This window comes from Dermacentor silvarum, chromosome 4 (assembly GCF_013339745.2).
Source record: "Dermacentor silvarum isolate Dsil-2018 chromosome 4, BIME_Dsil_1.4, whole genome shotgun sequence".
In the NCBI taxonomy this organism is placed as follows: Eukaryota; Metazoa; Arthropoda; class Arachnida; order Ixodida; family Ixodidae; genus Dermacentor; species Dermacentor silvarum.
Window position 1 is genome coordinate 20,103,827 of NC_051157.2, and position 27,530 is coordinate 20,131,356.

The window sequence follows — 27,530 nt, forward strand, 5'->3', positions numbered from 1 at the left end:
TTTTAGTTGTAGAAGAAAGCCGAGTTGTAATATCATGATCCAGAATCATGTTGTTTTACAATTTGGAGGTTGTTGATCACAATATTACAACTCGGCTTTCTTATATATCTATTTTTTTAATAAGCTAAATACTACCATTTATGCATGGTGCATGTCTTTGACCAATGGTTTAAATGTTTACTTGTAAAAAACATACTCAGAGGTTCCAATAATGTATAAGTGCATTTTCTTAACATACCATTTATTGCAATTTTATCAGCTCACATATATGAATACATGGCTTATCAAAATGTTTTAGCCTGAAAAGTGGTTTGTAGCATTAGGTCACTTGGTATGTAGTTAAGCATGTCGATATTGGCAGTGCAGACAGCTACACTTTAATCATAAAGCCTGAACGTACTGGTTGTGCAACATTGTTTGATTCACTAGCAATTCTATAAACTTTAGTACCTGTTCATACAGAATCTATAGAATGTTATAGACGCCGCAATGACATTGGTGTGATATGCATACCAGACACCGACATAAGAAGCTGCAAGTATGGAGGACATGCTTTATGATTGAAGATGGGAAACATTAAAAATTTTCCCCAGTTAATCATATTACATAAAGGACATAAGTGGAACAGCTTAGTGAAGTGTGATATCCTGTTTCTAGCAACATCAGTTCCAACTATAGCAAAAAAATTCGCTAAAACCAAGTATGTGCAAAAAGCAACACACTGCTAGATGATAGCACCCTGGAATTTGGAAAGTGCCAAAGCATGGAGATGCATCAGATAAAAAGGTCCTTACCTTTTTCTGAGATTCTATAATCTTTCTTATCACTACATTCTGCTCCATCAAACTTTCCTTCTCATCCTAAATGAGCAAAGAGAAGAGCAAAAAAATGCATACATTTTTGCATACATTTCCATATGTATGCATAAAGCACGAAGTGCTTCTTTAATGCACTTACACCGTGATCAGTCATCAGTCATACCTTTCTCATATTGACCGCATATCTGACAGCTGTCATCACTTTCTTCTAAACCCAGTCAGTTCACCTGCCTTGATCTCTCTCTCACTTTTTTTTTTCCACTGCTAATGAATGCAACCAACCATTCCAGCACACAGAAATCAGTCACAACCAGACAAATTTCATAAGGCTTGCCTTACTTGTTTAGTATATTTCCAGATAGTGGCAGCAAAAAATAAGGGGGGAGAGGGCTAACAAATGTATGAATGAATGCAGCATATATACATGCCAACCTTTGTAAATGAAATGCAGTTACACCCCGCTTTACAACAGAAGCAAGTGCAAAGACAATGTTCTAAGTGGCAACATGCAACCTGCTCATGGATGCACATACTATGTTCCACTGAATCAGTGCTACACGAGTCTGCTGCACCATGTCTTACTTGAAGCATGTTTTGTTTGAAAAAGGAAGACTCCCGTTCTATTTCAAGGCACTGTGGAACATTAAGGGCGTGAAGTGAAATTTTAGCCTAGGTGTCTCTATGTAATGATGCAGGAGATTATTGCATTGGTATCTACATAAACAAGGTCAGATTCGTTTGCATGCTGGATGATATTGAAAAAAAAAAAAAAAATGAAAATTTTGTTGTACATAACTCACGATTACAAAGAACACCCTGAAGTACTTAACACTTCCTGTTAGAATTTTTCAAATACAAAAACATAATGGCTGAGAAATAATGAGAAAGCCAGCAGTACTTCCAGTGATGACACACGTATATTTAAAATAGAGTATTCAATTTATAACGATAGTTTGAGCAGTAGAGAAGATGGAAAGCGAGAAACTCAATACACAAGGACAGGGCGGACAGAGGAACAAAAGATGCAGGCAGCCTGTCCATCATTTCCCAACTTCCCACACGGTTTAACATAAAGCTGATTAAAGTTGAATCATCTGCAATTACTATTACTTGTGCCTTTATGCAAACTATATACTTGTACTTGAAATGTGCTGGTATGACAGAAAACACACCGATGTTGACCTAAATATCATCAACAACCAGCTGTGTCCACCAGTACGTATTAATAACACAAAGCTGAATTTTCTATACGAGAAAGTCATGAAATTTTTGCTAGTGGCGGGTTGCAACTCATGACTGGAGAGGTTAAAACAGAATGGAAATGAAAGTAAGCTACAGCCCAATGCAATAATTAGTGGTGCTAGCTGCTAATAATTTAAGGCTTTAATAGCATATGCAACAACCCCTAGGTTCATTCTTACTTGTAGAAGCTGCGCATACTGTGGGTCATCAGTCGGATCACAATTGAGGCAGTTGTCGAGGCCGCTAGATGCAGATGCCGGAGAAGCTTCACGCCCTCCCGTTTCTAACAAGCGTTCATTCAAGTGGCGCTGTCGCTGGTCAAGGGCATTGAACTGTGTGGACAAGAAAGGCCACTGAGTCTCAAACCAAACACACCTCTTGATGAACAAGGTGCACATAACTGCTTTATTTTGGTGTCCTAATAAACAAAAATGTTGTTGAAAAAACAAAACAAATAAAGACAGGAATGAGTGCAATAAATCACATTTTTATGATTCATATTCTAAGCAAGGTATTCATAGTCGATTTGTATTTTTCTGACATTTGGTGGAAATTAAGTTTTGATTTCGGGCCTCAAACATTGAAAATTATTGCCCAAAATTAGTAGTAGATTTATAAAATAGTGAAGTGCCAAGTCAAATATTTTGCAACTCTATGCCAAAATAGATATCACAATTGTGTAACCTGTATTAAACAGAATGTCTAAAGCAGACATTCTGTAGAAATACTTTTCACAAGTTTGCATATTTCAAAGCAGGGTGTAATGTAGCAATTTCGTCCTATTAGCATGTGCCGATGGACTACATTAGAAAGTGGCATGCGCCCTCAAGTGGCCACCGGTAAGAAATTATGGGAATCTTGAGGGAAGGCGCTCTGTCGTCTGCTTTACTTGCAGCCACCTGCATAAAATGTGCCTCATCTAACTGGAGTCAACCCTTTCTTCTACCGTCTTAGCTACATCGCACAACAGATTACAGCACAACAAAAGTAAGCGCGACCCAAATGGCAACAAAATGCAGTGCAGGTACTGCAGCAATCACGTCTTCGCGCAGTCGGTGCACCGAGTGCATCCGTGCTCCCGCACCTACTTTTTTCCTGCTGGGGTATACGCAGCAAAGCTCGAGTCGTAACCTTCACTTGCTAAATGCACGAAAGGACACACTGCTGAGAAGACAGTGACAAACCATCAGAACATGAAGTCCTACGTACACTACTACTTCGTTGCATTTCAGCTGTCCATATGCGCGGAAAGATTCCGGCAGCAATAGCATTTAAAGCGATTCGGTTTCTCATGGGGCAGTTGCCATGTGTGTTATGCACTATAAATCATGGGTTCTCAAAGTGGGTTCCGCGGAACCTACGGGTTCCGCAGGCCCCTGCTCGGGGTTCCGCGAGCCACTGATAAATTTTCCCTGGTCCCGCTCTCGACAAGTGTCTAAAACAGGTGAACACGAGGTGCGCATGATCGAAAGAACCTCCATTACCCATGCCCGAGTGTCAAAAAGCACATCACAGTGCGTAACAGCAACGCGCGAACTGCGTAATAAATACGCAAACAGCTTTTAGCCACCCATCCTCTGAGAACGGGCAGCGCGCCTAAGCTTTCACACTTCAATCTCGGAGGCCGTAGCTTACCACCATGCGCGTTTCTCCTATTTCAATGGGTCGGTGCCGATAGTGTGCGCACTGACGTATACGTTGGAGGGAAAAAAAAAAAAAAAAATGCGCGGAGCGCCGCAAATGCGCGCCGCAGAAGAGCAAGAACGGCGTAGCGTCCAACCGAAACAAATCGGCGTAGTCCGCATCGCCGTGGTCCTCAGCGGCGATCGTAAGCGGCACGTGACTGACAGCAACGCCGAAGCGCTTCATGCCTAACCTTTAAAGCCTTTATTCTTGCGTTTATCGCCGCGCGCAACACCGCGTTGGCGGCTAGCCACGTGCCTCCGTAAGTGCGTAGTCGCTATCTCTAATCGCGTCGATAACCACCGCAGTTTCGTCCGCCGCGGTTGTGGCAAATAGTAATTTCGTTTTCACTCGATGCGCGCGTCGGCTGCGTGCCTTCACAACTGCGCAGTCGCCTCCCATGGCAGCGTCGATAGCGACCAGCCGCAGTTTCGTCCGCACTTCTTGCAGCGAACGGTAGTTTCGTTTTGACTTTGTGCGTGTGTCAGCCGCCTGCCTTCTGAACCGTAAAGTCGCCGTCCATGATCGTCGATAGCGGCCGCGGTTGTTTCGCTTTGATTCAGTGCAAAGCTCTCGAAGATAAAAAGCACCAGCTACATCGCGATGGACAGACAATTTGTTGGCGAGCAGCTGAGTGGCGAAAAAATAATCGAGATGTGCGCCCGTTGGTGTGCAAAGCGCGTCTCAGATGAAAATGCGCGCCGCGAAGGATGTCGCGAGGCCTTCGCCGCTGCTAGCGCTAATCAGTCATGAGATGAAGAGAATTTCAGCTTCCGCACTGGTCTTGTGCTAAATAGAAACAAGATTTGACGATTCATTGGGTAAATAGAAGCGTGATGACGTAGTGAAGTATTTGTTTATTGTTTTCTTGATACCCTCGATAACTCGACATTCGGTTAATTGGGGGGGGGTTCCTTGGCACTTTATGGAGCTTAGCAGGGTTCCGTGGGATGACTGTACTTGAGAACCCCTGCACTATATTATGCCTCATTCCGGTTAAAATACCGAAAATGTTATTTTAGATGGGTATCTGTGAATGCATGTCTTTCAATGCATCTTGAACAGTTGCCGGGGGCCACTGACAGCTTGGTAAACGTTGCCTGCCACTGGCACTTCCAAGCACGTGCTAAAAAATACACCTTGGTGTATACTGGCAACATTTATAAGGTTCCTCTGAATGTGCTTTTTATCTTTAAGAGCACGCGAGAGCACAAAACGCTGCGCAATTTCTATTGATTGCAGCAGCGAGTCTGACAATGTTTGAAAGTTTGCAAGCCTTCCGCACATTTCGAGGGCAGATAACTTCTCAGACATTACTCACAGAATGAAAGCTGTGTGGTAGTGTAGCTGAAGTGAAGAGCCCGCAAAAGAAGTGTCAGCTGCTGACCCCACACATTTCCATGCATAGATACAGTGTGCGCAGACAGTGCAAGACATTTCAAGCTAAGGCATTAGCGTGCAAGGTGCCAAGGGCATTAGGGGAACTTTTAGGGTCAGTTTTAGTTTAGGAGGCCATGCACTGCGTAGCTAGAAACTGCAGCAGCCGCGGGGTGCTGCAACAAGTCCACTTATAAAACTCGCCATCGAGACGCTCGCAATACTGCATGCTCTGATTGGTCTCTGTGGGTGGGCGTGGCAACACGACCCAGGCAGAGTTCGCCGCTCCCGAACGCACACAAAATGTCTCACGCTGTCTGCTCACGCTCGCCCTATGGATGGAAATGTGTGGGGTCAGCGGCAGATGCTCTCTTTCGCAGTCTCTTTGGCTACACTTGCCGACACAACCTCCGTTCTGTGAGAAATATCTCAGAAGTTATCTGCCCACGAAACGTGTGAAAGGCTTGTAAACATTGTTGGACAGGATACTGCAATCAATAGGTGGTTGCACAGCATTTTACTGCGCAGTGCCACAGGTGGCACTAACTTTTCTAAAGTCATCTATTGATGCAATTAAGAGTATTGAATATCTGTCTTCATTGCAAAGTAAAGATTTGCAAATTTACTTTGATTTCTTTTTTGAATTCTTCCAATCTTCAGCAATTTTGAAAAAAATAATGAAGGCTTATAAAATCTGTTTCGAACGCTTGCCATATTTTCACTGACTCTTTTATGTGCCAACATACCTTATCAAAACTGGTTCAGCGTATAGCAAGCAAAGATGACTTCTACTATTCTATGTATTTAGAGAGGAGCTCCTAAGGTAAAAGTTTCACTTAACTATTCACATGCTGATGTCAATAAGGACACACATAGTGATGCATATCATATTGTGCTTGTCACTGCATGCCATTAGGATTAATTTCTGGCTAACTCTACAACTAAAGCATGGACATAAAAATTTACCTTTTGTCAGGCTCATTTTGAATACAGTCATGTACAATCAGCAAACATGTTTCTTGTCAAAATATTTGCACTAATGACCTTGGAATAAAACTGGAAGGGTGGCCCTTATGCAAGTATAATTACCAACAAGTGTATCCTTACAAAGTGCAGAGAACAGTTGCTATAAGAAAAATACAGCAGCTAGGTTTCATACCCTTCCTTTGCGATCATCAGTGTTTGCATGTTCAATGTTCAGCTGATCCAGCATCTGGTGAAGTGTCAGTAACTGTTGCTGAGCCATCTAGATGTTAGGCAGGAAGGGAAAAAGCATGCGTCTGAATGAACAGGTGAAAAAGCAAGGTGCATTTCATAAACTACTGAACAGGCTGCTTATGCACTAAAAATGAAATGTTTCTTGCAAACACAGGCACACACCACAGAGTCTCTATCACAGCGCTGATACACAGAAATGTGAACAATGGAGCAACCTGCCCTTGGTACATATATAACACAAGCTGGAAACAAAGCATGAGTTTGACAGGTCGACCGATGAGGTGATTGAATGATTACGTTCCATGTACCAAAGCTGCACAATGGGCTGCTACGACATTGGATTAATTTTTGACTATCTGGACTTTTTATCATGTGTTTATATCTTAGGTAGTACATAAGTCCTTGCAATTTACCCTGGCCAAAATGCAGCTACCACATCTGAGAACTGAATCCACAACCTTGTGCTCAGCTATTGGCCTCGAGGACATTCCGTGGCGCCATCTGCTGGAATCTTTCCATGATGTAGGAAGCGACAACACATGATACCGGCTGTGAAGTGTTCAGCTTCTTCAGCAGTTTGGCCATGGTTAATTCTGAGTGTTTGCATGTTCGACTGCCTCGACTCGACTCTTGCATTGTATGTGTGGTGTGTGAGCTGCAAGACAACCTAGCATGCACATCCCAGCATGGTGTGTAGGGCAGTATAGGCTTTTAGCGAGAGAGCAAGCTGATGCTTTCATAATGGTTATTGAGTTCCCATGATCCTTCATAAAAGCTATATGCACTTTTGCCGTATAACAGTACTGTTCACAGCATTTTTTGTGGGGAATGCGGCTTGCCACTTTTGCCAAAATTATTGTAGGACAATGATATATCACCGGTCTATAATAATATGTGACATTCAACCAGTTATACTTTTTTCTCCTCAAACCTGTGCTTCTGCCGTGAGCACCCATGCAAGTCGCGCAGGGTATTTTGACTGATGTCATATCAAGCGAGCACGCTACAAGCACTGTATGCATCGCTTGCTCGACTCTTCCAATCATCATATTATTTCGTTTTCAGCAACATTACCAGCCAAACATCTCGCTGACGCTTAGTTTTGGGGTATGCGTGATAACTCGCACTGGGCTCAGTCGAATACGCCCGGCACTGCAGCACTAAGCAGTAAACCATGCTGCAAGAGTGGGAAAGAAATTGCTGCCTTGGGAATGAAACATGTTATCTACAATCCTACAATCAAGGCTCCAATTGCCCAGCCAGCAAGGTGAGTTGTCTGCGAATGGCAGTCCCATGATGTCACTTCCCACGTTAGAGCGATAGCAGCGCCGGTATCCCCAGTGGCGGCCCTCGGGGCCAATAGAACACTGTAGCCATTGAGCCACTGCGGTGGCTACTATTCAACCAGCCACTACCTCGTCTTCTGCATGCATGCATTTCATGCACGCAGGAAAGATACTCACTGCAACTTGCTATTTTTCCAAAATTTCTGCTTGATGTCACCCACCCACACTAGACTAATAAGCTCAGACAATGAAAGATAAAATACATCCTCTGCAACCTTTTGAAGCCAACTCGAAGTGCTGATTCACGGAGAAATTCTTGAAAACATGTGCAAGTTGGCAACAAATCCTCGTGCTCACAGTTCATTGCCCGACTGCACTGAATGTACTGACAAATACCTGCTCCAGTGTTCGTAGTTCAATGTATCATGGTAGTACAGTTAGTCACAAAACTAAGAATCAGCTATTTTGGGCATACACAGCACACAAAGTGTTGGTTTCAAGTGTCCCCACACCTGGTCCAAAAGGGATTGCATTGAGGCAGACTTGTCCACCAAGTCACTATGAAGCCTTTGCAAACGACACAGTTCTTCTTGAGCACGCTGCAATTGCAGGAACAAAAGCAAAAGTAAAGAAACACACATACACAAAAGGCATTTTACACAGCGCGACTTAAACTGGTATACAGGAAAGTCACTATTAAGAGTAGTTGTAGAGCGGAAACGGAAAAGGATGGACATAAGAAGTGCTGACTCAGTGAAACTTGCAACAACATGATTTTTCAACCTTGATGTGCAGCTCTGCTTATGATAAAATTAGCTAATCTGCACCAAACATAGCACAAAATGAGAACTTTACGCAAACACTGCAGTGATACAGGCCACTTCAGTTCACTCAACCCTAATAGGACATACAAAACTTGCTTGAACTGAGTAATGCTTAACAAGTAATGAGCACTTGGGACTTTTGAACACAGTGGGATTAAATGGCAGGTTTAATTAACTGCTGGCAAATGAGCAGAAGTTGGCTGTGATGTGCTTTGCTCTTAGTTTCTCAATGCCTTCTGGTAAAATAAACACACGAACCTGGTTTTAAAAAAGAAAAAGAAACACTAATCCACAGCCTGGTCACTAATGTGTACACACGTGGCACACCAGGGTTGGTATAATGTAAAGATTCTTTTCACCTGATTCTATTCTTTTCCTATCATTCACCGTTCACGGCCACCTGATCCCGACGATAACATAGGCTGAGCGTTGCTCACCCACGGACGAAGAGCAAGAAGAAATAGCATTGGAATAGAATCATTACATTATATCAGCCGGGGAAGTTCTGCAAAAATGCGCAAGTTGAAGGAAGATTCACGGAAGGAAAAAAGTTGTAATTTACACGAAAGTAGCATGAAGCTACAAAGCTTTCTAGTTTCATGCTACGGTCAAGTGAATGACAATTTTCCCCCTCAATTTACACATGCAAATCCACAGTAATCAAAGCACTGCTACAGTGCACCTGAGTAATTAAATGAAGTACTGCAAAAGCTATAAGCACAGCTAAGCCAATCGGAAAGGGAAGCACATTTTATCGCTGTATCCTATTACCACTGCCATGCTTGCTGCTTTTGAAGTCCCTTGAATCTCATCTCAGAGTGGCTTGACTCTACAGCTCAGCAAAAAGTCAATGAAATGAGTTGCTGCTAACTTTATCCTAACACAACAGACACCCCTTTAACAAGAGAGATAACCTGCACATATATAATCTGGAAATGTATAGGCCAGGCAAGTTTTTAATGTGAACAGATTAAAGCCAGTAAGCTTGTGCATGCTCCCAGCTTTTCAAGTGTTCTCATGTGTCATTAACACTACAGCTAATGCTACACCTCTACCTGCAGAAAAGACTTCACAACTTAGCTCAACATGTTATTTTCTGCACTTCTGAATGGAGCCCTTTCTTGAAATGACACTAGACAGGACAGAATTCATTACAAGAGTTTGTGAACAGATCAACTCAGCCATTGTTCTATCATAGTGCCATGAAAAATTAACATGCGTTAAGCTGTTCTGCCATGATGAAGAAAAAAGAAGTAACAAAACTGATCATACTCACAGGATCTTCAGACTTCTCAAGGTTTTTCATCAGGCTCCTCACTTGTCGCATGCAATCATCCAGGTGTTTCAATCTGTTGGTCAAGGCACTAGTGTCATGCTGAAAAAGAGATGAATTCCAAATGAAAAAGCACTTGCATTCTCAAGCTCATGCAACTTTTTATGTGTTAGATCATATGCACAACTTTGCCTATGATTGTGTTCAAGGTTCAAGTAATGAGTCCTGTTGATTAGCAACAGCTGGCAACCCATGCAAGCCTAATGCTACCCACAACTAATGACCACATCAACTTTTCTTACTATAAATGCCTCACTGGCCCATTTTTACGGTGCATTATTGCTATTGCACTCAGCTACCTAAGTTGCCGTTATTTGCATATGTTCACATTTTCCAATGTGAGGTTGGAGACATTCAATAGTAAGCTTTCCATTGTGCTGCAAGAATGTGTGTCCTTGCAGGTTGGTAAATGGTCCTTTTAAGCAAGCAGCTAAAAAGGAATGCTAGGAAATAAATTTAGAAAGTCAGTGAAAAGCCCGGTACACTGGATCTATGGCCGTTAACACTGCAGCCATTATGGATTTGTGCAGGCCACTAATTAATGAAATAGTGTTAATTGCATCTGTACCGCACCATAGTTTGAATTTATTGAAAATAGCAGTAGTAAGGATGAAAAGATCTAAAGGCTACAAGTGGCCTTGGTTAAGGTGTTAATGATATTCCTCCACAACGTAATCACGCAAGATTGTCTGCTTGCACATAAAGCAGGAACAGGACTTCTTAGTACATATATGATAATTTTGGGAAATTTCAAATGGATGCTTCAATTTTAACTTATGGTAATTCAGACATTTTTCATATACTACCAATGTTGAAGGAATGGAAGTTGGATATAATAAGGCGTACCAGAATTAAAAGCATGCTTTCATACCACAATGGTGCTCTCTGCAGCAACGTCTCTTTGCCTGCATTATGTGGCATTTGGGTTAGTTATTTAACATACTGTTGTTTCAACCTACGACTTGTTCACCGAGAGAATGAGATTGAATACCCTATAAATGATGCTGATTTCACATTGAATAGTCTGAATACATGTGGAAGAAGTCAAACTATTCTTGCAGGGCTGCCCTTTTGAAGCACGTAATGTGAATGTTTAAGCGTTTACTGTGGTGCTGGTGTGCGTTTTGCTCCCGGTCTCCACTAAACCACTTGGGTGTCTGAAGGTCCTGCTTTATTCAGTTACCTCACAGGTTCCCAAAAGAGTATTGTGTGAGGGGAGGATACAGGGAATTAGCAAAAAGAAAGGAGTACAAAGAAATTATACATTGTTAGCGGGTAAACATGAAAGAACAACTGTCTAACTATATAAATAACACGATAAATAAAACAAAATGACTGTGTGAAGTAGGAAAAAAGGAGTACCAAGAAATTATACAAATGGTAGCTGGTGAAGATGAAAAAACAAGTCTCTAACAATGTTAACGCCAATACAAAACAAACAAACAAACAAAAGCTATACAACTTCGCTAAAGGTAATTACTTAAGTGTTCAGTAAGGCTAGTTGTGATGAATTATGGAAATAATATGCATAAGCGTGCTTTGAAGGATACAGGGTCCAGAATGTCAACTATGTCGTTTGGTAGGCTATTCCAATGCTGAATGGCACGTGGAAACGCGGATGAATTAAAAGCATTGGTTCGACCAAAGATACATTGGAAACTGAGATGATTATAGACGCCGAGATGGACGAGTGAGCAGCCGGGTGGACGGCCGCATGCTATGGACTAGTATTTTGTGAAACAGAAAAAGCATCGCTATGGTTCTTCGTGATTCAAAAGATGAGAGGGATAAAGATGACTTAATGCTAGTCACGCTAGAGTCGCGTGACATTTCAGTTTAGAGGATGTTTTATAGCGTTCTCACTGAAACTACTACACTCCACTCCAATGCTCGAGTGCTCACTGGTTTTCTCAGCATACACTCGCATAGCTGGGCGCGCAGCAATCCATTGAGTGAGGCACCACCGTCATTGTCATACAGTCATCTTCTTGCGTTCATTGTTATACCATTGTCATGGTGCCATCGTAGTCGTTTCGTCATCATTCCAGCTTGGTCAACCAACTGCCGTCATACCGCCTTCGTCCTTCCTTCCTTTGTCTTTCCATTGTAAACTAAAACAAGCTGCCGTCATTCAAATGTGATTATGCCGCTGTTGCCACTGCTTTGCTGTGATGCCATCATAGCCATCCCCCCCCCCCCCCTGCCATCGTTATATATCATAATTTCAGAATTGTCATCCCATCGTTGTTATGCCACCTTTGTTGTTCCATCAACAACATTTCTTATTTGTCATTGCATCGTAATCATGCTGTCGTCATTCTATTGTGATTATGCCACCATTGTCATGCCATCGTCGTCATGCATTCGTTGCCATACCGTCGTCCTGATGCTGTCACGGTTGTTCCATCGTCGTCATTACCGCTTTGTCACCGGACTATTGTCATGCCGTCTTCGTCATTCCGTCTTCACCATTTCATCATGACCATTCCACCGCTGTGATGCCATAGTTGCCATTGCATCATCATACAGCTGTCGTCATGCATTCATTCATGACATTATAGTCACGCTGTCATCGAACCATCATCATCCCACTGTCATCATGCTGCCTTCTTAATTCCATCAACGTGATTCCTTCGTCACTGCATAATCATGTCGCTGTTGTCATGTCATCTTTGTCATTGTGTAGTCACCCATTTGCTGTCATGCCATCGTCGTGATGCCATCACCATTATAATTGCCGGCAGTACTGATGCCATGGCCGTGGCGCAGCAATACTTCCATGACACTGCAGGTGCAATGGACAGGTTTCGCCGCCTGTGATGCGGAAAGGCCAACATCATCTCGGGATGTTATAGGGAACCGAGCTCCGGCCACACGTGAACGAACACTTTTCTCTCATTGGCGAAAGAGCATGTGGTGTCACGTGTGCTTCCACCAATGGAAGCACCTTCTCACAATTGTTTCGCCTCTCTCGCTACAGACAGCGCCATGGCTTGCATTGTGTGACAAGCTAAGCAAAGCTAACGCTTTAAAATATTAAGAAGAAAGCTACAACTTACAGCACGATTTGTGTTTTTACTGGCAGATGACTGCACTGCCAACAGAAGCAGTGCTTGGAGATGCCCTGTCTGCCCTTGCATTTCGTCGGGCCTGATCAGGGTCGGTGTTGCGTCGTTGCATGTTTAGTAGAGATGGTCCAGCGTCAGCCCTGCATCAGAAACTGAAGTACCACATGGAAATACGGTAAAAATCATCAACTTCAATAAATATCAACTTTTATGATTTGTGCAAATTTGGTATATCTAGCACCAGCTAAGACCAAACTAACTTTTGGTTATACAGAAATGCCATAAATCTTAAAATATGTCCTTGCCCGAAGGACATTTGTGGAATGGCAACCTCATGATACATATTTTACCAAGGTTGTCTTTCACACACTTGACATCACCGTCACATTCTTTGTGAGCACTTCTGCTCCTTCTGCATATTGTGCCCAGGCTCTTGCATACAATAAAAGGCTGGTCTTCCTACCACAAAAATCAATGTTGGATCTTTAAAGCCTGTGTCTTTTACATAATGCGGCTTACATGTTCATGTTAGGCTTGTAGTCAACTGCGGAGACAGCTAAATGTGACCCTTTTTGCCCTACAAGTAAATGTTACTGGTTGGAATACATAGAATCTTAGTGCATGCAGTGACTTAGATCTTTATACATGGTATATTCGCAACCAGCCGATTCAATTCCGTGAAACGTGCACACATATATTCGGGCATGTATGAGCAACGAAAACACACATGCAGCCCCACATCTCCTTTTCCCAGTAAACGCTCTACCTTCCGGTTGTGCTTCAGTTCTAAATGTAATGCTTAACCATGTATTTAATGCGGTACTATAAATAACTCGCGGCATGCACGGCGCCGCATGATAAACGACATTCACTGTGTTAAAATGTGAATGACAGGTGACAGTTGCGAAAACATTGACGTGCACATTTACCGGTACAAGTTTAAATGCACTGATGCGAACAAACGAAACGATTTCAATCTTGAACCAATGAGAGGAATATGGCCTTACGTAAACATTACATGTCTGCGGGCACGATGCAATTCTTCAAAACCAGACACAAGTCAACGGCAGCATGCACAGGAAGGACAATAGAACCGCACTACCTCCGCTAGCTCCAGATCCCGGTGACTTCAACATTGCGATCTTAGAACATGTAGGTCCTAAAGTGTAGAACGAGCACGATGCACGATTGACTACAGTGCACGCCCAAAAATTAATGCAGCGCGCGCGAAAGCACTTGGTATTGGTCGTATGTTTTTAATACCGGTCACTATATTGAGAGCAAACAAGGAAACCGATAAATCAGGAGCATAACATTGGTCGATTTTAAGGAATAAATAATAGCGAGGCAGGCCCACTGCAGATCGTCTGATCTGAAAACTACATTACTTGTAACGCCACATAAACTTTGCTCGATGTTGACCAGAGACCTACGTACCGACTGGAGCCCGGTTAGGCGCGGCGCAGATATCACAAGGACCGCGGCGCTGTCAGTTTGACTTGAAGAAAAGCAAAAACGTAAGTACTAAAGACGGATGTCAATATGTGTCGGAGAATTCATGCGTGAAAACACACAGGACTCCCCGGCATATCGGAGGGTCCAGCGGGCAAACAGCGATGCTCAAGCAAAATCCGGATCATGTTTCTTTGGAGCGTACAAATATAGCCGCAGCCTTTAGTTTCGCATGTGGCTTCAACATTACAAAAAGGTGACATTACGCGCCTTTAAAAATAAATATATTTGGGCAGAACACAAATTTACATTTTGAGAGTATAATTTTAGACAAAGAAATGCAAAAATTACTTTTTTTCTAGGCTTTCAGTTTCGATCTCAGCGCATTTCCACGCGCTTTGCTTTCTCATATTTCTCAATGCTAGCGCTGGGAGTTAGAAGATTGTGGCTACAGGCATAATACCTATCATAGGCGCCGACTACGCGGGGGGGGGGGGGGGGATGCCGAAGCTCCCCCCCCCCCCCCCTGCTCCTAAACTGTCATTACCAGAGTCTTGTTACCCAAATCATTTATGGTTTCTTTTGCGTTGCCTCTACCTTTTCTTTGAAATGTTATTGTGGCTAAAAGCTAACTGCATCATTGTTGACGCGGACGCGTCCACGATTTTTATTCATACTTTCGCTTTATTTCTGACAATCCTGACAATAGGAAAGCAAGCGCATTAGAAGCACCAACGGCGGCTACCTCATCCGCATTTTTTCACTTCAACATGTTATTTTTATTTCCTGTGTGAACACCATGCACAGACACATTATATTTCAATGAGTACACAGATCAAAATTTATCATATTTTTAAAGAGAACGACGTAGCCAACTCACAATTATTTCTGATGATATGGGTAGCCTATGTCTAGAGAATGAATATGTTGCTGTATGTTCAACTCGCTACACATTGCTTTGCGCGCTTTTTTGACACTGAAAAATACCTGCTTCAGTGACCCCTTCGGCAGAGTCTTTTATCAACTGTGTGTGAAATGCACGTGAATGATGTGTGTCTCAGCATTGCTTCCCTTTCCAGTAGGTATTGCTAGGGACTCATGAAAAAAAACTATAATAATTTATAACATTTATTGGGGATGGAAACATCGCAACGTGCATGCAAAGGTCATAAATATATATAATTAACTTAGTAACCGAAGTGAGGCCAAGCCGGATTCACTCGAAATCAGAATCAACAGCGGTCATGCGCAGCAGAGCTTTACTATACTCGCGGACAACTTTCTGTGGCAATGAAGGGAAAGATGCAGGCGCGTGGATTCTGCACATGTGTTACCGCGCCAAGTAGTCCGTCAGCGTTTGACAGTGCTTTTGGTTGCTCGGAACAGACGCTGAATCGACGCAGCTTCCACGTGCGACGGTTTAGCGTTTGCCCAGACGCGGAAGGGAAAAGCCGCCAAATGAGCAAACTTTTACTTTCACTGGTGTGTTCTGTCTTATTTAACTGTTGCTAATAAACTGCTTATGTTTTCTCTTCCCCAGCCTAAACCAACGTGGATTAAAACGCGGAACTCTTTTCAGAAGCGCTCTCATTTGTGCGCGCTTTGCCTCCGTAGTTTCCCCTTCATTGCCACAGAAAGTTGTCCGCGAGTATAGGACTCAGAATAATAAAAAAAAAAGAAAAAAAAAAGAAAGAAAAAAAGAGGATGCAGTTTCGCCGGAAAGGCGAAGCAGTATTACTGATAGCGAAGCATAATATAATTACACGAAGGATGATTCTTCCCGTATAAATCCATGTAGGAGCCACACCCCCAACTTGAAAGCAATATATATTTTTTTTTAATCCAACCGAGAAGAAATCGCGTTCAGCGCTGATTCCGATCGCACTCCACTGCGAATTTTCTCGCGCAGCATACTTTCGCGCGTCGCAACTATATATATATATATATATATATATATATATATATATATATATATATATATATATAAAGTCGGTTACAACTTAGGAAGACAGGAGAGGCACCCCACCCTGATCAAACAGCCAAAGAAGTAAGACAGCGCGCGTGAAGTTAGCAGCCATCCCTGCTCGCCATTGATCATTGCACCCCCTCAATGATTATCAACAATTGGATACGGCACGCGGGCCGCGTAAGAGTCAACCGCGCACAGTCATTCGCAGCTGTGGCAGGGCTAGATGAGAAGACGCGTGCTCTCCTCCCAATACGCGCATTTGATCATGTGACCGCCAACTAACCCGAATATTGAGCGCGTGGGAAGATTATGCCCATCACGCCGCCATCCCTTTCGGCTCAGCGTTACGGGCTTTTTCTCGCACCCACAGTGTATGGGTCGCTTATTCATATGACTTTTGGACTTTATACGGAATACCACGGCGACGACGACATCGAAAATTTGCCTGGAGTGTCGATACAATCGCTGTCGCAATAAAAGGAGAAATAGAAAACAGGCTTCAAGCTCACTTCTACCGCGGCTGCGGGCGTTGGAATGTGCACCGGCTACAAACACAGCATGAGCACCAACGGCAAAACCAACGGTGGGCACCTCGCTTATCAGTACTTCGTCAAAACCCGTCTGACGCTGAAAAGGAAGCGTATTTTCCACCGTATAAGCACCAGCGGAAACATAACACTAGACACACGGGAAGACAGCGCACGCGAAGGGACCAGCCATCTCGGATGGCCCAAGCTTGAACTCTGCGCAGATTAACTCCAAAATAAAGCGCGTGACCCGCGTTTGTATGGCAGAGGCAGGAAAAGTAGGAGTTGAGGACCCGTGTGCTCTAGCTGCTAGGCGAAAGAAGACCACGCCGCTATCAAGAAGGTTCCTCAGCTCCCGTGTTTTTATCAGCGAGTGACATGTACCGCCAGAGGTTCTATGAAGTACTTGACACAGTGCTGTCTTCGTTAAACAACAGGCATCCATCTGATATGTGGCAGCATAAGTCCCAAATTGAGCATCTTGCCAAAGGGAAGAAAGACGAAGCATATATAACATAGCTCTACGGTGACGACCTTGAACCAGGAGGTCTGATTTTGCATAGAGATATGCTGATTGCGCTATTTGTAAAACTCCCTAGTCTATCTGTGCATTTTCTTTATTTTCTTTATTATTTTTATTCGTCATATGCTGCATTTGCCGCTCAATAACACAATCCATGCTGTTCCTATATTTGCTATCGAGTCCTTTCACGCTTTTGAGTTATCGCTGTCTTATTTATTTATTTGTTAATTATGTTTATTTATTTGAACACCTGAGAATTTTTACTCTGTAATCATTTATTCTGCCTCCGGAAAATAAACGAAACCAGTTTGACATGTAATGAAACTATGGCGTTATGGAATCAAATTATACTTATGCTAATAATTCTAGTCATAAGTTGTGTTCAGGAATGGTTATATATATATATATATATATATCGTTTAATTTTTATATATGTGATGTCTTATCTTCTCAATCACTGACCTTTCGCCAGGAAAATATTTCTGGTTTGCATCTTTTGTATGAAAACTTTTACAAGGCGTACACATTGCTTTTTTTCATAGATGTGTACTTGTGCGACTTAATACGCACAAAACACATAGTTATATCTCCCTAGCGTGATTAACTGAATCCGCTTGTCGCATGGCTCAGCCAAGAGACGCCAGTCCCTTGGCGGTGCGAGGGGAGTCAGGCTGTAAAACTGAATTGTCTCCTACTCTGAGGTCTTGCAAATACTCATATAAGCTCGTCACTTCAGTGAACAATCTTTCGAGGTCACACGAAATTTCCAGTGTAATTGCTATTAAAGGTTGTACATATATATATATATATATATATATATATATATATATATATATATATATATATATATATGTATGTGTGTGTGTGTGTGTGTGCGTGCGTGCGTGCGTGCGTGCGTGCGTGCGTGTGTGTGTGTGTGTGTGTGTGTGTGTGTGTGTGTGTGTGTGTGTGTGTGTGTGTGTGTGTGTGTGTGTGTGTGTGTGTGTGTGTGTGTGTGTGTGTGTGTGTGTGTGTGTGTGTGTGTGTGTGTGTGTGTGTGTGTGTGTGTGTGTGTGTGGTGTGTGTGTGTGTGTGTGTGTGTGTGTGTGTGTGTGTGTGTGTGTGTGTGTGTGTGTGTGTGTGTGTGTGTGTGTGTGTGTGTGTGTGTGTGTGTGTGTGTGTGTGTGTGTGTGTGTGTGTGTGTGTGTGTGTGTGTGTGTGTGTGTGTGTGTGTGTGTGGTGTGTGTGTGTGTGTGTGTGTGTGTGTGTGTGTGTGTGTGTGTGTGTGTGTGTGTGTGTGTGTGTGTGTGTGGTGTGTGTGTGTGTGTGTGTGTGTGTGTGTGTGTGTGTGTGTGTGTGTGTGTGTGTGTGTGTGTGTGTGTGTGTGTGTGTGTGTGTGTGTGTGTGTGTGTGTGTGTGTGTGTGTGTGTGTGTGTGTGTGTGTGTGTGTGTGTGTGTGTGTGTGTGTGTGTGTGTGTGTGTGTGTGTGTGTGTGTGTGTGTGTGTGTGTGGTGTGTGTGTGTGTGTGTGTGTGTGTGTGTGTGTGTGTGTGTGTGTGTGTGTGTGTGTGTGTGTGTGCCCCCCATCCCGGAAAAATTAACTTTCCACCTATGGCTAATATACATTGCCTTAGTAGCAATGTGCCGTCAATATATATTTAATATGTCGAGGATTGCCTTAACGTACCAATGCAAAACAGCTTACCATTTGTAATGTGTGTCAAGGTGTTTATTGACAGGATTGAGAGGTCGAACTCGGTGCGGCAGTCAGAACCCTGCGAGCAGTCAGGACAAGCCCCGTGCGTGAAAGCGCTGGTAATGCGCCTGACTGACCGGCACTTCTTCGTCGTATTTCATACGCCGGAGATGCACCTGGCTAACCGGCACTTCTTCTTCGTTACATTTGTCCCCCGGAGAAAAAGATGCCATCCTGGCGATCTAAGCATTCGGTAACATACGAGGGATCTTAGAAGGGCTTGAGCCCGATCTACGTGAACAGTTTCGCGACCGCGACGGCGCTGATCAGAAGACGGTGACACAGGCTCGACGACATAATTCACGGGGGAAGTTTGTGCAATTACACGGTAAGGTCCATGATATCTTGGGAGCAGCTTAGAAAAAAGACCGGGAGCTAAAGGTGGAACCCACAGCCAAACCAATGAATCGGAAGGGAAGCTTGGGGTAACAGAGCCACCACGACGAAGCTTCTGTTGTGTCTGATCTGCGGTGGTAAGACAACGGGCGAGTTTTCTGCATTCTTCAGCATGCTGCGCAGCTTGAGATACAGGAATACATTCCGATGAATCAGGCTGGTAGGGTAGCATAGTATTGATGGTGCATGAAGGTTCACGGCCGTACAGTAAGAAAAACGGAGAAAAACCAGTGGTAGCTTGAGTGGCAGTATTATAGGCGAACGTGACGAACGGAAGCACAGCGTCCCAGTGGAATGGTCGGACGCGACGTATACATGGCGAGCATGTCGCCAAGAGTACGGTTGAAACACTCCGTCAGCCCATTCGTCTGCGGATGGTATGCGCTAGTGGTCCTGTGGATGATGTGACACTCCTTCAGAAGCGACGTCATAACTTCTGATAGAAATGCCCGGCCTCGATCACTGAGAAGTTCCCGAGGGGATCCGTGACGAAGAACAAAATGTCGCAGTATGAAGGATGCAACATCTTGGGCAGTTGCAGATGGAAGTGCAGCGGTTTCTGCATAGCGTGTGAGATGATCCACTGTAACGATAATCCAGCGGTTGCCAGCACCATGCAGTACAGGGAAGCGGGCCATAAAGGTCGATTCCGACCCGATCAAAAGGACGGGATGGACAAGGAAGCGGCTGCAAGGGTGCGGCAGTGGAAGTAGGGACCGACTTTCGGCGCTGGCAGTCGAGGCAGCAGCGGACGTACTTGCGAACGAACTTGTACATGCCAGGCCAGTAATACCGGAGCCTAAGGCGGGTGTAGGTCTTTAACACGCCACCGTGTGCACATTGGGGATCAATGCGAAACGATGCGCATAAATCAGCCCGAAGATGAAGCGGTATTACTAGGAGCCATTGCCGACCCTCGGGGTGATAATTGCGACGGTAGAGGAGTTGGTCGCGAATAACAAAGTGATGCGCCTGCCGCCGTAGAGTCCTAGACGCCGTAACAGTGGTAGGATCCGCGAGAAACTCCAAAAGCGAAGAAATCCAGGGGTCTTTGCTCTGCTCAGAGCGCATGTCATCGATGGCAAGTGCTGAGAGGACAAAGTTGAGTGGGCAAAGACTGTCTGGATCAGGGTCATGTGAAATTGGCGAGCGAGAGAGAGCGGCGGCATCGGTGTGCTTGCGTCCAGAGAGGTATACGACCCGGATATCGTACTCTTGCAAACGGAGTGCCCAGCGTGCAAGGCGGCCAGAGGGGTCTTTCAATGAGGAGAGCCAGCACAGCGCATGGTGGTCCGTTACTACATCAAATTGGCGGCCGTATAAATAAGGTCGAAATTTCGTAAGGGCCCAGAGTATGGCTAAACATTCCTTTTCTGTAACAGAGTAGTTTAGCCCCGACTTTGTCAGCGTGCGGCTAGCATAAGCAACGACGTATTCCTTGAGACCACTTTTGCGTTGGGCAAGAACCGCCCCAAGGCCGACTCCACTAGCATCTGTATGGACTTCAGTTGGGGCAGCGGGGTCAAAATGTCGCAGAATAGGAGGAGAGGTGAGCAGACGGCGAAGGGTCGTGAACGCGTCATCGCATGCTTTCGACCAGGCGGATACGGCGTTGTCTCCAGCCAGCAGTTGAGTCAAAGGGGCGATGATCATGGCGAAGTTCTTCACATAGCGGCGAAAATAGGAGCAGAGACCGACGAAACCGCGTAGTGTCTTCAGATTAGTGGGTTTGGGGAACTCCGCAACTGCACGGAGTTTTGCAGGATCCGGAAGCACGCCTTCTTTGCATACGACGTGGCCTAAGATGGTGAGCTTACGAGCAGCAAAGAAGCATTTTTTGATGTTAAGTTGCAGGCCAGCCTTAGTCAGACAGCTTAATACCTCTCTTAGTCGTTGGAGGTGAGTCGAGAAATCAGGTGAGAAGACACCGACATCATCTAGGTAGCACAAATACGTGTGCCACTTGAGACCACGCATGATACTGTCCATCATACGCTCGAACGTAGCGGGCGTATTACATAGGCCGAATGGCATGACATTAAATTCGTATAGTCCGTCCAGTGTAACGAAGGCGGTTTTGGAGCGGTCAGCCTCTGCCATGGGGACTTGCCAATATCCAGACCGCAAATCCAAAGAGGAAAAGAACTCGGCACCTTGCAAACAGTCAAGAGCATCGTCTATGCGCGGTATAGGGGATATACGTCTTAGCGCGTAATTTTGTTAAGACGTCTGTAATCAACGTAGAAGCGAATAGAACCATCTTTATTTTTTACGAGGACAATAGGCGGTGCCCACGGGCTATGGGACGGCTGAATCACGCCACGCCGAAGCATATCGCTCACTTGTTCGTCGATGACGCGGCGTTCCGAAGCCGAGACACGGTAAGGGCGCTGCCGGAGTGGGGCGTGCGAACCGGTGCCGATGCTGTGCGACACTGTGGTGGTGCGGCCGAGAGAATGTTGACGGCAGTCGAAGGAGGCGATAAATTCGCGTAGCAGGCTGACAAGTTACGCGCGTTGTGTGGTTGTCAAATCACAGGAGATTGACGGATGGAAGCACTCCAACGGCGGTCGAGTCGCATTGTCGAGCGCGGTGAGGGATGTCGAATGTGCGGCGTCGGGAGCATCGAAGAGCATCGAAGAATCCACAGTTTGAGCATAACCGAGGCACTCTCCGCGATGAAAAGCAATCGGCAGGAAAGACACATAGCACACACACATCACACCACGACCAGCACTGATGGCGATGACGGCAAAGGGCAACGGAAGGGAACGGCGACGGGCGATAAAGTCACATGGCGTGAATAAGACGGTCGCGTCACGTGCGGATGCGCAAGATACAGAGACGACGGCAGCGTACTGAGGAGGGATATCAGCAGCTTCGGCCACAAGCATTTTTGTAGAAGTCACAGGATCTTGGTCCATGGCTGCAGCGGAAGGAAAAGACAACTCCATCTCGGCGCGGGCACAGTCAATGATGGCATTGTTAGACGAAAGGAAATCCCAACCTAGAATGACATCGTGGGAACAGGACGGCAGGACAACGAACTCAATGAGATGAAGAGATTCCGCGATTACAACACGTGCAGTGCAGGCTCCCAAAGGTTCGACAGGCTGTGCGCTCGCATTACTCAAATACAGTCCGGAAAGCGACATCGTTACTTTTCCTATCCGTCGGCAAAGTCCTGCGCGTAACACCGAGATTGCTGCGCCCGTATCGACCAGTGCGAATGTTGGAATTACTTCGACGTATACCTCAATTACGTTGCAGGGGTGATTTCGAGGCCTTGGGTAAATCGAAGGGGACGCAGTTCTCGCCTCGGGAACTGCGACACTATAAGTTTCCCTGAGGCAGAGGGCTTGGCCGGCGTCTCATCGGTGAGATGGAACGGCGGCGTGGGGATGGCGAACGACGAGTAGTGTAGAGAACAGGGGTTTCATCTGGCGGCACAGGGGATTGTAGCTGTCGAGGGGCGTAAGTGTTCAATGGTCGGCGGTAATCATAAGTAGGCTGCATACGGCGTCGACAAAAGCGGGCAACGTGTCCCGGAATACCACAATGGTAGCAAATTGGGCGGTTGTCGGCTGTGCACCAAGGATTTGGCTGGCGTGGTAGCTGTGCTGTAGGCGACGAGAAGGGAATCGGGGGCGGTCGCGCAACAGCTGAGAGGTGGACGTGGAGCGAAGGGCGGCCTAGCAGCGACGTCAGCGCATGTCTAGGGCGCCGCGACTGTAGGCGGTTGAATAGCAGCTGGCAGGCACTCAGCGACGTGCTCCTTGATGACGGTCTGTAACCCCTGTGTCAGTGGGGAGTATTGTTGCGCGTTCGTAAAGGGCACCAGGGAAAGCTGCCGAGCAACTTCTCGCACGAACTCCTTTATCTGGTGCATTAGAGGCGACTCGTCAACACCTAGCGTCAGACCTGAGACAGGGGCGAATTCTGAGGGCGGATGTCGTGTGACAACTCGCTGCCTTCGAAGTTCGTCGTAACTTTGACACAGCGCAATGACGACAGACACTGTGGTCGGGTTCGGGGCGACCAACATATGGAAGGCGTCGTCCTCAATTCCCTTGAGGATATGCCGGATCTTATCGGCGTCTGGCATCGTTGCATCGACTCTGTTGCACAGATTAACGACGTCTTCGATGTAGCTGGTGAAATTCTCACCTGGTTGCTGGGCGCGTCCGCGCAGGCGTTGTTCGGCCTGAAGTTTACGTACAGCAGGGCGACCAAAGACTTCCATGAAGTTGGTCTTGAACGCCGACCATGTCGGGATGTCGGATTCGTGGTTACGATACCACAAATGTGCAACGTTGCTCAAGTAGAAAATTACGTTGTTGAGCTTTTCCCTATCGTCCCAGTGGTTGTGCGCGCTGACTCTGTCGTACGAGGCGAGCCAGTCCTCGACGTCCTGATCACCGGTACCCGCAAAAATCGCAGGATCCCGCTGACGCTGCACGCCAGGACAGATGACAGTTGGTGCCGTGACTGCAGCTTGTTGGACTGGATCGTCAGGCATGGTTCGAGAAGGCTGGGCGGGATCGTCCGGCATGGACCGAGATGATTGAAGGGTTCGGCTTCGAAGTTCCAGCGTTGATGGAGTCGTACCCAGCACTCTCCACCAAATGTCAAGGTGTTTGTTGACAGGATTGAGAGGTCGAACTCGGTGCGGCAGTCAGAACCCTGCGAGCAGTCAGGACAAGCTTGGTTTGGTTTGGTTTGGTGCCTATAGAAATAGCGCAACCCACTACGGGGGATTGGCCATGAATCGGGCGGCGGTGGGAAGAAAAATTAAGGATACCTAAATGGGATTTTGTTACTTAAGAATGAGATAATAAATGAATTATAATCGTTTATATTAATTTTCATGATATAGCATCTTAAAATTTGAAGCAAATATTTTTGTTGTCTTGTGAAAAAAAATTAGCATGGCAGTCTCCTTGTTTCCATTACAAAATTAAATATGGCATCACATACGTTCCTATTACAGTGTCCTAGTGCCGACGCCCCCAGAGATAGAATGATAGGTAGCGTGATGGTCAATCCAAGTTGGCGGAGGGGACCTTCTAGAAGTCGTTTTCTATGCATGGTGAACCTACGATACTCTATAAAGAAATGATCCTTAGTTTCGGGTTCATTGCAATAAAATCATTCAGGGGAAGGCGCCAAACCAGACCTATGGGTATAGAAATTAAGCCTTGGTATTCGGCAACGCATTCTAGTAAGCGACACTTCAAATTTTCTTGTTGAACACCATCTGCTGTGCCAAGGAAACCTAAGGTGCTGAAAATCGGCGTTATTGAGTACACATGATTTGGCATGTTCTCCTTGGACAGAAAGTTTTTTTTAAATCTCGCAGAAGTGACGTATGCCGAAGGTCTCAGGATCCTCAGTTCCGGGCCGTTAAGAGATGCCGCTGCTAGTGCGTCTGCAGATTCGTTTAATGTGAGCCCCACGTGCCCTGGCACCCATACCAGATGGATAAGGCGTAAATGTTGGGGGATGGATGAATGAAATTCTCGGAGAATGATGGATGAATTGGGCACTGATAAAGCGGAGCAAACAGACAAGGAGTCTGTTAAGATTACGGCTGAAGTAATAGATGTGGGAAGTTTTCGTAGAGCTAGGATGATCGCTAATAACTCCGCCTGAAATATTGGCATAAGGTCGAGTAGTCGAAGGAAGAAAGACCAATTTAATGATGCCGAAAAAATACCCACTCCTGCCTACTCTTACGCACAAGCCCCGTGCACACACAAGCCCCGTGCGTAAAAGCGCTGGTGATGCGCCTGACTGACCGGCACTTCTTCGTTACATGTGTAACGCTTTTCATCGTAAGCCGACAACGCGGGCACGCGCCTACACTATACATTTTGATTTTCTCGATAATTATAATATTTAAAATAAGATTACTTCATTTATAGTGCTATCATTATTCTTTTTCTTTTTATTACTTTTTATTTATTTATAATTTTTTCAAGGGGAAAAATGTAGCAATTTCGCTCGAAAGGAGAAGCATCGATTGTGATAGCAAATTATTAGACAGCTATACGAAGTAAGGATAGCAGATTTATCAGCCGTATAAACTTGTAAACATTCGGCTACTAACTAAATTAACAAGGATGGTGCCACGCACGCACATGCAAACATGAACACATCGTACTCGATGACCGCGGGTACTTGCTGTCAAAACGCTGGCGTGAGGAAGCGCGGCAGCAGGAGCGAGCAAATTGACCTTCCTGTTGCTTCTCACTTCAACGCAAGCTAAGCGGCGAGCACACAGCACACACGAAGCCAACAGCCCTCGACGCACCTGGATTCTGTCCTCATCGCGGACCGCTTTCAAGATGGGGCCCGCGCGGCCACGCTCAGCCGCGCCATACGCAGCCGCTGCTAAGGCTTAGCCGCCTCCGGAGTAGAACACCCGAGACGACGAGCTTCCTCCCCGCCTTCCTTACTTGCGCACGCGAGATTGAGCCACCATCTTCGGCTCACCCTCACACGCTTTCCCTCGCAGACACGGCATACGGCGCGCGGCCACGATGGTATCGCACTTATACTTTATACGGAACATCACGGCGACGCCGACGTGACCACAACGGCGGAAATGCGCCTGGAGTGTCCACATAATTGCTATCGCAATAATAAAGGTAGGTGAGGGGGAGACAATACTGGTCACGTGGCTAACTCAATATTTCCCCTTACCTCAGCAAATACTGAGCGTAGCGCCAGGCGACTCTTCCTGATATACCGCTGACTGATCTTCGCTCGTATTTCTAACAGAGCTAACATTTTGCATTAGTTTAGTTAAATACCATGCACGTTTTCTGGCATTTTAGTTCCCACGGTCACATTGATATGGCGAAAAAGAATATGATTTGAAGAAGTCACTGCCGAGGGTCAAGCTGATATGGCATGTACGAGCACACCAGGCTTTTGGAGCAGCTGTTCAGGAATCAGGTCCAGAACATCAACACCAGGGCAAAAGTCGCGCTGCCTCCCATGGTTTCAGGCAGCGCGAACTGGCACGGACACAGAAAAATCGAACTGTCAAGTTCACGCACTGCCTCTAGCCATGGATTTGTACCAAGTGTAGCCCCGATTCTTGATTATAGGTATAAAAAGACATCCCTGTACTCTTACAGGAAGCCCATTATAGGGAGCTTATAGGAAGCTCGCAGCCGGTGTGCTCTGGCTGCGAGAGTTTTGACGTGGGAACATTTTTTTTTGTATAGATAGGTAATATAGTGTCCGGTATGAAATGTGCAGCTTCCCGTATGTGCAAAGCGGCGACTGTATGCGTTGACTCACCCGGGACTTGTGTGTGTGCTCCCATATGACTCAACTTTGCGCTTGCTTCATTGCTGGGATGAACTAGTTTCCTATTTGCTCCCCACAATTGAACGCAATGATAACAGTCCCTCTCTCTTTACTCATGGAAGATAATTTATTATTATCATTTATTTATATTGGTAATACTGTAAGTGTGGTTGGTTCGCGGATTTCTTTTGCAAGGAGCATGTAGATATTTATGTTTATCAATTTTAATTTGTACAAAACAATTACGTATGTACATCAAATTATGTACAATGTACATCAAATCACTCATTCAAAGCATGTTCAAATTCACACATATCTTTCAGTGCAACAATAGCGTTTGGTAGTTTATTCCACATTTCATGCAATCACGTACGGGAAGAATGAGTATAGCGAAATATATCACTATGAGCTCAGTACGGTTGGATAACGTAATCGTGGTTGGCTTGTGGATTTCTTTTGCCAGGAGCATGTAGATATTCATGTGCCTATCAATTTTATTTCATCCAGCATTATTTGAAAGAGCACATTTAGTCTGTATTTCTTTCTGCGTACCTCAAGAATATCTAAGTTACAAGACTGTTGTAACATCAGCGTCACGGAGTCGGTCGTCCGGTACCTGCGACACGGGGCCCTTAACACTGTCGCGTTAAAATGCCGAGTTGACACCGGGAAAAGCCCGCTGACGGAAGGAGTGTTTCTGGGCACTCCAAGTCGGATTTCAGCGACCTGAAAGAACCAACCGATTGTAGTCTGAGCGCCA

The 27,530-nt window shown here is 45.3% G+C and overlaps 1 protein-coding gene across 1 annotated transcript in view; it reads right to left on the reverse strand.

Annotated features, from left to right (window-relative positions):
* Nucleotides 1-27,530, reverse strand: part of LOC119449588 (uncharacterized) — a 378,080-nt gene that overhangs the window by 92,074 nt on the left and 258,476 nt on the right. Inside the window, 8 exon segments of the mRNA XM_049665319.1 lie at nt 795-860; nt 2,240-2,392; nt 6,280-6,366; nt 8,137-8,223; nt 9,725-9,823; nt 12,841-12,870; nt 12,872-13,001; nt 14,287-14,314. Of these exon segments, the coding sequence (XP_049521276.1) occupies nt 795-860; nt 2,240-2,392; nt 6,280-6,366; nt 8,137-8,223; nt 9,725-9,823; nt 12,841-12,870; nt 12,872-12,961 (612 nt within the window). The 5' untranslated portion in view covers nt 12,962-13,001; nt 14,287-14,314.